Source organism: Zootermopsis nevadensis, unplaced genomic scaffold (genome assembly GCF_977971745.1).
Source record: "Zootermopsis nevadensis isolate Lab colony 2312 unplaced genomic scaffold, Znev_1.0 Znev_ptg000006l, whole genome shotgun sequence".
Taxonomy (NCBI): Eukaryota; Metazoa; Arthropoda; class Insecta; order Blattodea; family Termopsidae; genus Zootermopsis; species Zootermopsis nevadensis.
Window position 1 is genome coordinate 932,927 of NW_028259138.1, and position 12,087 is coordinate 945,013.

The 12,087-nt window shown below is 40.2% G+C and overlaps 1 protein-coding gene across 7 annotated transcripts in view; it reads right to left on the bottom strand.

Moving 5' to 3' along the window:
• LOC110827939 (uncharacterized) overlaps positions 1 to 12,087 on the bottom strand; it is a 343,471-nt gene that overhangs the window by 165,622 nt on the left and 165,762 nt on the right. For all 7 annotated transcript variants that reach the window (XR_015533767.1, XR_015533765.1, XR_015533766.1 and 4 more), the window contains one exon: positions 3,107 to 3,204. Coding sequence is in view for 3 of the 7 variants with exons in the window: in XM_087343438.1 (XP_087199564.1) it covers positions 3,107 to 3,204 (98 nt within the window). In the remaining 4 variants the exon portion in view is untranslated. The remainder of the gene's footprint in view (positions 1 to 3,106; positions 3,205 to 12,087) is intronic.

Consider the following 12,087-nt stretch of genomic DNA (forward strand, 5'->3'; position numbering starts at 1 on the left):
TGTTGTCTTACTGACGTTCCTCGAGGTAATGGTATAACGCTCCCGCCGTCTTTACTCACAATGCGGCAAGACTAATACTTGTATAATGCTACAGAATAAACCAAGCTGCTTCCTCGCTGGTTTCCCATCCACGATTCATTAACGGCCTCTCATTTACATAAACACATCAGCACAGAGAGCGTTGTTAAATAAGTAATATAGGATGCGAACGCGGTAACATCCATTCAGCAGGATAATAATTTTGTAGAGGTCTTTGGAAAATTAAACTTTGGATGCAAGAAATTTGCCTACAAATTTACTTGCAAAGGAAACACAATTATCTCTCTAGATTCTGTTTTCAACCTAAGCCCTTCTGCTTAAGCTGTCCTTTGATCTGAGTGAGGTATAAATTAATCATCTTACGACTGCGAATAGCAAGAGAGAGCCTTATATACATGGCAAGAGATGAGAAATTGTGGAGATTCTGAGCGAAAGCGAAAGATAGCAGAAGCAGAGACGAATTTCCGATTCTGAAATATTCGCATACTCATCACTACATCCTACTAACATTTTCCATACTCTTTTATTCTATGTATCTTTATTTTAGTCCAGTTACGCAGTACGTAATTTTACTAATACGCATATACGGTTAGATTTAGTCTTCTAATTCCATAATAACGCGTAATTCTTATTACTAAAACCCAAAACGAGGGTGAAGGAAGTGTATGTTAATAACCTCAAATGGCAACCAAACCCAGTGTATACCTAAACAGTTAACTAACCAATGATGTACAATGTGAGCGGTAAGTAAAAGGTTAAAACAAAATTCAATTTAATTAATTAATGTTTTTAACACAATGAATATCAAAAGTATTAGTCGCGCGGTTCGACATGCTCCAAGACTGGGATCACGAATTCGAATCTTGTCCGTGTTATTCTCGAATGCTAAGATAACTGCAAACACTGAACTGGAAAAGATTTCTCGCTAACAGGAAGTTGTGGGGTGGGGCGTTTGACAATGCAAGAACAATGAGGCACATCAGAAACAAATAAAAGAAACACAAGCCTCCAGCGGATGAAAACAACAAAGAATAATGAGTCTGTACGAGACATAAAACGCGGCATTTATTATTTTGCGGAAGTGCACACAGACGCCCCAAAACCCCTCCCCTCTTGAGTACGGTTGAAACAACCGCTGGGAATCTCTTAAAAGAATTCGGTTACCTGTACTTTAATTTCTTATACTATCCATTGGAAATTAAGAGCACATAAAATTTGGCAAACATTCCCTATCGCTAGATTCAGAATCTTCTGTTTTCCTAACTTCTAGCTTGTTGCGCAGTGTAGAAGTTTACCGACGTTTCAGAGGTGCTTTATGCCCTCATTATGGAGGAAGCAAGCACCTCTGAAACGTCGGTAAACTTCTACCAGGCTACACTGCGTAACAAGCCAGAAGACAGCCATTTCCAAATTCGTCCCAATAATAACCTCAAATCTTATATTTAATCTTTGTTCCAACTTTCACAAGCATATATAACAAAATTGTTATTGATTCTTACGAATAATATTTTATTTATTATTTATATAGTGTTCTGTCTGACGACAGGTCCATATGAACAGGATCCTTCCATCCTTTTCTCGGACTGGGACCTGTTCATATACGTTCTTGGCAGATGATCCAGAAGTGGTTTGCCATTGCCTTCTTCTGTGTGTGAATGGAGTAATTGTTGGGATGCCACGAAGAAACCGGGGAAGCCCCCGGAGGAAAACTCCGTGTTTCCTAGACCACGGCCTTGCCCAACACAAGTTATAAATTCGGGCACCGCCGGGAATCGAACCCGGGATTACAAGGCCAGCGTTCTAACCGCTAGACCACCGTGGCTACGAATAATATAAAACACTATTTTATAGCGTAGAATATCAGGACGTATTAATCCGTACAAAGATATGTGAATGTTCCATAGACAACCTAACCTGCTCTGCTGTTAAATTCAGTCACGTGTTGTCAGCCGCAGTATTGTCAAAGAACAGCGGACATGTTTTGTCGCCGATGCATTCAAATAGTACGGTATTTCGGAGTATAGTGGCTCACTGGTATTAAAGCCTGTATCACTAAAGGCACAGCGATATTGAAAAGGCTTGTCACCCACAATGCACTGCGCTAGTTAACGCTTGACTTCACAGATGTTGTTACCTTCACTATAGGCGAAGACGATAAAATTCCATCGGCGAGCCATGTTATATGAACTGTGCCAGCATACAAGATGTCCTGTCACAATCAGTCGCCCTCACACCAGACTTCAAAACGAGGCCATGTGATCCGAGTCACAGCGGCATACACACTCTTCAGATTCCATTACTTCTCTAGCAGAACCGCCAGTTTCTTCGCTAATACCTATGTCCGCCACCAAACACGATCCCAAGACCGCCGTGGATTCTTGTATTTTTCAGCATTATATTGATTATTTACTAACCTAAAGATGGAGGTGACACGTTTCTCCGAAACGTTGGTAACCACACGGCATAAAATTACATAAGATCAAAACCAACGTTGCAATGTCTCACGTACCGAGTCCTAAAAATCTTTCCCACCCTTGAACCGCGTATCGTCAGCTAAAACTTTGTATGCAGTCATTACTAGAGCAATCAAAATGTCAGGTGAGGTTTCGGCCTGATAAATTGGGACATTCAACTGTGACCATACAGAAATACAAATTACCATGTTTTAATAGGGATTTAAACAAGCTATTAAGCATTTCTTAAGCGCACGGCCGCAGAAATCTGTTATGATGTTCCTTGACAGCAAACGGAATCGGTAGACGATGTTATTGCTTAGGTCTACCTAATAGATTGGTACTGCATTACATGCAATTCATACATTGTTCTGCGTGTCTAAAATAGTGACACTAGCGGCAAGCCACTTTTGCTACCTGTGATTCGCAAAGAATTCTGAGTTGTTATTTAGATTTTAGAAACAGCGTGCAATTCGTGCATAGTTTGTAGCATTAGACTTGGCAATAACGGCATAGAAGGGAGGTAAAGACGTGAGAAACCACATCTGTCAAGCAGATTCAAGCCAACCAATTTCGCTTCAGAACAAACATGCAATAACGATGACGTCACTTACCGGTGCCGTTCACTGTGTCCTGTGGTCCTGTGATGTCCTCCATGTTCTCAGCCGCAAGAACGTTGTTCCCGTTGGCGTAAGTTTCAATCAGACCATACCTGCAGTAAACCACGTTTCGTAAAGTCAAACACAATAACCGTAGGGCTGACTAAACACTAAGTAACTCTCTGGTATTAGAACCTAAAGGTTCAGTACCGCTAATAACAACGCCAGTTCTACCACATACACGTCTGCGTACTCTGACTTTTAAAATTATTTCGCCATTTTTATCGTTTATTCCCGTAACCATGTTCCAACACGTTTCCGAACAAAGATATATATATATATATATATATATATATATATATATATATATATATATATATATATGTCTGCATTTCTCATTTCCCCATTTGTACAGAAGTAACAGCAAATATTAACTGTCTGACGTGACTGCTCTAGTGTCCTACTATAGTACTTGTCAGTCCCTCGGAGGTCCTTCAGGTCACCAAGAGACTCAAGGTTGGCAAGGCTCCAGGCCCGAACGGTATTCCGAATAGGGTCCTCAGACATCTACCTAAGTGCGCGATAATCTTCCTCGCGAAAGTTTCCAAAGCCCTCCTCAGTAGGCAGTACTTCCCACCAGCATGGAAACACGCTCGCGTGGTATCCATAGCAAAACCGGGAAAAGACCACACGTTGCCCTACTCCTCCAGATCCATCAGTCTTCTAGTCAATGTTTGCAAGGTCCTCGGGATCCCACTCACATACCTACACCCTCCCACCATGTCAAGCTATTGCACTACGCGGATGACACGGTTCTCGCAGACACGACCCGTAGTCCATTGCTTCTCGTCGGCTATCTGGAGGCCCAGAGCACCGTGGGGCTCTTAATTAAGGCCGCGTGCGCATCCAAAAGCCCACAGAAGTGCACTTTCTCGGACAGCCGATGCAATGGGTAGAAACAGCGCGGTATCTTACGGTGACCCTTGACTCCAGCACAAGTTAGCCAGGTGTGAAAAAAGGCAGTTGAACGAACTGGAGTGCTTATCCCCCCCACTTAACAGGAGCAGTGGCCTATCCGTCAGAAACGGTGTACTGATCTAGAAGCAGCTCGTCCATTCTATGATGGATCACGCATGCCCGATCTGGAGGTCAGCTGGTTGCAGCCACGTCCAGAAGATGGTAGTGTTACAATCCGAGTGTCTTCGAATTGCAACTTGAGCGCCTTGGTACGTTGGGAACAGGCAAATTCACGATGATTTGGGGATTCCATACTTCTCTGACTACGTCAGAGCACCGACTGAGAGTTTCGACTCAAAGTTAGCTGATGCGGACAATCCCTTAGTTCTGCATCTTATGTCGACCACGGGCTGACTGCGGTTACCCACCGGCAACAGGGGGGTACTTGATGTTCAGCCGAGGGTGTCCCTGCAACGAGTGGTCTGACCATTCGCCTATTCTGACTGAGGTATTCCGTGCCTTTCTTCAGTTGCAAGGCATGTCAAGGTACAATTCTAAAGGGGCACTGCCCGCCCTCACCAATCATGGAGGCTTTCAGCCGAAATGAATCCCCCCCAAAGTCACAGAGGCCATTTGCCAAAGCGATCCCCCCACTTCTGGGTTCAAATCCCAGAAAGGCGTCGAACCGAAATCCTTCTCACAAAGGACAAATTCCCTTATGAAATAATCTCCCATGAGTAGCAATAACTCCTAGTTTTAGTTGTCGAGGATTTTGTCAAGACAAAATTCTCGTTAGCGTACGCACACCTCCGTTTTAGTTTAAATTCACCGTTTACCATTTCCAGCAATGTGCCTCATACGGAGGAATGGTGTAACCTAACAAGTGATGATGTCTTACGTAGGACTCCACGTTTAGTTTGCTTTTTGGTTGGTACAATACTTGAAATGTAGTAATTATTTTAAAATCCTTGTTATATAATGTTATCCTTTACCTATTTATGTAATATGTCTCCAATTTATAGGCTTTCCTTCGCAGGTTTCTTAAAATCAAACACAGTCCTAAACGTGTGGGAGTTAGAATTCTGGTTTCACTCCCAATTAGCAAAACAGTACCTTACGTGAATCTGGTCGTATGGAAAATGGCGACTTAGGTGCAGTGACCCGTGCATATTCATCATTCTTTTTACATATACCCTGACTTAAAGAAGAATGTCTCCAAGACATGGGTATAAGAAGCGAAACACTAATAACACTAAATATACGAACGTGTGTGAAAACGGAGAACATCTGGTTCTATACAATGAGAAAATAGAAGTATGTAAAAATTTATGTGTTAGGGAGTAATATTTTCGGGCACTTCTGTTATTACTAGGGATATTACAGGCGAAATTAATTAGGAAAATATATTACAGAAACTAACTTTATATTATGGACCAACAGACTACTAAAAGACAAATGCTAGTGTAAGACCAGATAAAAAAAATTGCACGTACATTGGAAATTAACGGAAGAAATGAAGAGAGACTTGACTCATTAGAAGTTGACTTTGGAGAGCAACGTGTGGGGTGTCAAGGGCTCAGAGTCAGGAACGATGGGCTAAGGAGTAGAACGGAAATGGAAGGATCGAGGAAAGAAACTACAGAGTATAAGACGCTTACATGGTTCCGACACTTGCAGAAGACGGACGAAAGTAGATGGCAAACGAAGCTTATAATTGGTTGGAGGTAGGGAGAGGGGAAGGTCAAAGAGAAGATGGAAGAACGATGTCAATAAAGCCACGGAACTTTGCGGACTTCAACAAGGGGATTGGCACGAATGAATAGCATGTAAGCATGGTCTGACCGCAATACGAAGACCCCTCAATCAACGCTTAGTGCTACTACCTAGTGTTTGGTAGGCGAACTGACTGCTGCTTGATACACATGGTGTCTTAGGTCGCTATACTCTTACGTCCGAGCTGAGACTTGATACGTTAAACGCAGGTAACACCCTTAATCCATAATAGTTTCTTTTTTACTTTTACAGAATAATATATATTTTAAGTTACATAATACATATCTATGAGTATTCTAATCTTTAAGATGGGCCTATATTCCAATGGTTATGAATCACCCAAAATCAAGCTCTATATTATTATTTGTCCATGCGGATTCATACATGGAAAATTATGTGCATGTAAATAGAAAAAAATTTACACTTTTCCAAACCCCTGAGATGGATTCAGAAGAAATAAATAGTTACCATATATAACATGCACATACTTATTTATTCCTATGCATCGAAGATAATTTCGCACTGCTAATCCCAGCTACTTATTAATACATAGCCTATATGGTTCATTTTTAAAATCAGGATCTCTCGGAATAAACGAAAAGCAAATTAAGAGTAGGGCATGTAAACGTGATATTCGGTGTTATATAACGGTGGTCCATAAAATAGAGCTTAATTTATGCCAGGTCGAAAATTCTATGCAGTCACACTTCCGTCGACTGTCCATACAGCTATATATATATGCACAGTCTATTACATATCTACATAAGCACAGCTGGAAATATTAGCCTGCCATTTCACTGTTTTCGATACTTCATATTAAATATTACAAGACCTAAGCCCTTGCACAAAAATGTTTCCAGGTAAGTCGACTGTTACTTTCAGATGTTACAGTACGGAAATCTAACTACTTAATTTAATCCAGTGCATTGTTTTTATGGTGTATGTATTAAGTCTGTCAGCAATAGACTTCTATATATCTGAACAATTAAGGCTAATGCAGAATAAAAGATCCCAAAAAACGTACTTCGAATCTGTGTAGTAAACTGAAAACCATCTTGCACTCCGGTTGACGTAAAATTTCTTGACGCATTTTAGGCTAAAGCGGATTGCGTTTATGTTTGTAAAAGTTTAGCTCTGTTAAGTTTTATACACAGTGAACAACGCAGAATATCAATTGCATTCCACATCACTGAAACGCCTGCCACTGACGCAAACTAAATCTGTATTTCTTTGTCGTTTATTCAACGAAGCTGTTAAGTACCTCAGTCGACGTAACATTGTATGGCGGGATGACCGATGAATAATAAATTGGAAAGCGTATGGAAGAAAACGGTCATGCCCTTATGAAACGCACTATCCTGACATTTGCTTGGAAGTGCTGAGGAAACCCAAGACAATTCTCAGTTAGAGTAACTTATCTCTGGGCCGAGATTTGAACCCGTGACCTCCTGAAGAACAAGTACGTACATCAAATCACTCTCTCGCTCCCGAATGCATTTACTAACGACACTGAAGTTTTCGAATCTGGGTGTGCTATCAGCTCATACACAGTCACACAACAAACACAAACACACGTGAACTCGTAATTAACACTTTGCCCCTAACAGTGCGGTGGTACGTCTAGTTTAGCTGCTGAACAGTCACGGGGCATGGAGGGCAAAATGTGCCTATGCACAGGGTGGAATTGGGCAGACAAAGGAAGAGTTCCTATACACAAACATCGATTTCCAAGGCAGTCACAACCATTCTACAAGCTACTAAGTTCTAATCTAGGCCTATTTGCGTGATCTGAACGCAGAAAACCAATAACAATATTGTTCAGGTATCCGAAGGTGGAGTCCTTAGCTAGTCGTGATTATAATTTCTAAAGACTTTTTAACATTTTCCTGCCGTGTTTCGATTGATTGATTCAAAGACACTCGTTTGAAATGCAGTTTCAAAATCAACCAGCCATCCATAAGTATAATTGCCTGAAAATTTTTTGAGGTGTTATTAGCGTTTTGTAGGAATCACACAGTTCATTTACAGAAAGGTATATTTTGTAAGATCATCAAAGCAAGACTGAAATGATCTTCACTTAAATATTTCTATAACAATGTATTCTTCTTGGCTAGTAAATGAAATGTGAATGAGAACTAACCCTGCGGCTTCAGTTTACATTTTCTAGCAAATTATAACAAAAGAATTACACATGTGCCTCGATTTACGAACTTAAAGATTACGAATTTTTGCTACAACAAAGAACTAACCACCGTTTGAGGCCCGAAGGACCGTTTAGAAATTTAAGAAGGCGGAGGAATACAACAAGTTCTGATGTTTATGTATACCGTAATTTCAGTAACAGTTGCAGGTCTAAAAATGTAAAGGTTTTATTTTACGCCTAATAGTACTTTAAGTGTTGAAGTTGGTAAAATTATTATAAAAAGCAATACTGTACTTATTTTTATAGCTAAATGTTATTATGACGCATGTGGGAAAAATATTTGGTACTTTATCTGAAAGACGGGAATGAGTGAGAATTTTTTAAATTGAAATTAATGGGAATTTTATTTTCAACGAAAAAAATATGTCCGTAAATCGAGAGTCCGCTGCAGCAAAAATGTGGATGCTCGATTTTCTTAATGACATAAATACAAATAAAAGTAATAAAACATATATTAGCCTATTCGTTATAGTCAGAGAACAGTTATAATCATTCGTCCACTGTTTTCCATTCGTACCTGCCGGGATAGCTCAGTCAGTATAGTGACTAGCTACGGGCTGGACGACCGGGGTTCGATCCCCTACGGGGGCAGAGGATTATTCCTCTAGCCTCTGCGTCAAACCGGCTCTGTGACCCATCCAGCCTCCTCTACAATGGATACCGGGGTCCTTTTCCGGCCGGGGCGTGATGCCGACCACTCACCCCCATCTAGTGCCGAGGTCAAGGAAGAGAGGAGCTATACCTCCACTCACCCCAAACGCCTACATGGCGTATAGTGGGACAAACTTTACTTTTACTTTTTTACCACCACTCACCTACATAATATGATTCAGAGACAGATAAAATATAAAAATAATCAATTTCAAAGTAAAATGTAATATTCTTAATTAATTTAACGTCACAAAGTGAAACACACTGAGAAAATTATAATCACATTAGGCCCCAATTGCAATGTTCATATGGCTTCGTATTAGCCTAATCAGAATACATTTACAAGCAACAACTCAAATATTAATAAATTTTATGAACGTCTGAAATAAAAATTCAACAAAATAATTATGCTTCTTGGTATTTAATGGAGAAGATCAGAAAATAATTAAAATATCAGCAACGTTAATACAACAAGTTTGTACCCCCATAAGATAGTGTAGTTGCGTCATATTGTGACTTATTAAATTAAAATTAAATTATTTGGTTATTCCGTCAAATCACAATGTATTTAAATAAGATAATTAAAATAATTAAAATATCATTCTGTGTTCCATATCGAATAATCGAATAATCCAATTGTAAATCGATTATTCGATATGGAACACAGAATTATATTTTAATTATCTTATTTAAATACATTGTGATTTGACGGAATAACCAAATAATTTAATTTTAATTGTACCCCCAGTTGGCTTGGGTAACCTAACGTCACCTCATAGCTATTCACGTGAAGAGGGGGGGGGGGGGGCAATGATGTATTAATTTAGTTCGAGACACTGCATGCGCCTATCAAAACCAAAGGATCATACCTTAACATAAGAGCTGCATGGATTTTGATCCACAGAACAATGATAACTGTACCTGCGAGATATTAGTTTTCTCAGTCACTTCAGACTCACATAATCTCGCGGAAAAGTGTTTAGCACTTATGTTTCGCATGTGGCACGTCCTGTTTCGAAACTCGGTCCCGATGAACCGAGGATTCTGTTTCCACCGAGTCTCACAAGGCACTCTACTTTATTCTAAATTCATCCCGTAAACATACAATTTGACGCCAGCCTCGCATATGTTATACAGCTGAAACAGCATCGTTGAATAACCGAGACTGTAGCAATCCTCGCAAAACAGAAAACTAAAATTCTCGCCAATTTCAACTTTTAATTAATTAAGAGGTGGCAAACTTCTCATGGGACTCCTTGGGTGGGTGATCAGTCAATTGCAAGTCTTCTACGATCACATTACAAGACAAGAAATTTTGTGGAAATATTTTATTCCACGAGCCACTCCACTATACTAACAGGGCCGACAGTACCTAAGTCTTAACTCTTAAAATAAACTTAGCAAATAAAATTCAAAACAATCGTAGCATTCCAGTCAGTTCTGATTCACCTGAGCTTCGAAGTGTTTAAGGTAACGTCGGAGCATGAAGAATGTTTTGAACGAAAGTGTACTTGGGCGAGGGAATGACACGGTCCACAGCTTTTCAGAAGCGACTCGACTCGGCTCGGCTCCCAACAAGGGGCGCCCAACCGCGTAGCATTTGTTTCTCGCCTGTGAAGAATAAGTGAAGTGCGCAATGCACGAGAGCTAAAAGGGCACAACTGCGAGGATTCTTTGCTACGCTCATGAACAGACGACGGCTTGGAGAAAAAGCACGCATTAGTGACACCTAGCCGTGATGGAAGGGTAATAAAAAAAGGTTACGTAGAGACAGAGGAAGGAATTGAAGACGAAAATCGCACACTACGTCTATATGCCTACGTTTATAACCAGATGCACAAACAAATTAGGTAGTCAAATTAATTTTGCTAAAATTCACTGGTGAAAGTTATATTATCTTGTGCGTTTAAAATACGAAACTAATGCGTATATACCCATTTGTATTTCATAGTCTTACAAGAAAACAATTGTTTATAAACATCTACAAAACTGTTGTCCCGCGCGGTCTGAGGCATCATGCTTCGGACCGGCGATATGGAATGCGCGCTGGTTCGAGTCTCGGGGGAGAAGAAATTTTCTCATACGCTTTCGACCAGTGTATGGGACCGGTGCCAACCCGGCATCGTGAGGAAATTGGGGAGCTACAATGAGTAGCGTAATCCGGTCAGGAAAGCTAGCGATGGCTGGGAGTTCGTCGTGCTGACCACACGTCACCCTATATCTGGTTGGATGATCGTTCACCTCTGCTTAGGCATGTGAACGTGACGCCAGCAGCCAGCTAGTCGGCTTTGGCTCTTAGGGGGCTGTTACGCCACGGATTTAATTTAATTTAATTTTAATACAAAACTGTTATACGCCATACATCGGTTTTAGTGCGAAACAAAACATTATGACTGACCAGATACTCGTTTGTTTACAGTGTTCAGTGCAGAATGAGATTGTTGTCATGGTGAAGCGCATAACAAATGAACAACTGGCATGTCTGCCAATGTGTCATTATCGATTTACTGTAACCGCAGGATTTACATATTTCATATACAACAGTTTCGAATTAATACACATGTCGTGACTGGTGGATATGTTTTATTAGATATCTAAGCGTAGAACAAAAATGAGACATTTGCCTGTCCAGACCCAATGTATGGGAAATCATTTCGGCACAAGGCATTGTGATGTTCCTCTCAGGAAACACTTGATACGCTAACTTAAAGCTTAAAATCCGCCTTCTTACAACTTAAAAAAACTGTATCAGTGCAAAGTTTACAGTTTAGTGACATTGCAGCCATCATTGATCTAAAACAAAATTGGCGAGCCTCCTTCTGGGTTTCTATGCCATTTGGACTATGTAGAAGTTTACCGACGCCTCAGAGGTACTTTCCAGGGCGTTCCCTTTATCATGCAGGCAGCAAGAGCGTCTGAAACCTCGGTAAACGTTTACCAGACTACACGGTGCAACATCCCAGAATGACTTCATCATCTTAAACTTAAAAAAAATTGTACCACGAATGATTAATACAATCCAAAATTTCACACACTTAGCTGGTAATATAGGACCTAAAAATATTTGGAGAACTGTGGTCTTGTTAAAAAAAACTGACAAAGACAGATTTTCAAATCGTACTGTTGAGCTTATATTTGGCTCATAACAGCAACACTGAATTCACTTGAAAACTTTCGGCGTAAAACCACGTGAATCAAAATTAATTCAAAACCATTCGTACTGCTGTTATAAAATATGCAGAAGGAGTTTGTCGTAACGCAATACCTTAGTTTGCACAAATAGCTTCATTATCATCACACACTTACAATTTATATTCTTCCCTCAAAGTTTAAAACCACATTTCACATCCATATTAACCACCTACGTTATTATTTCGTGTATCTTTGAGTATCAGTAATCTGGACTGCAGAT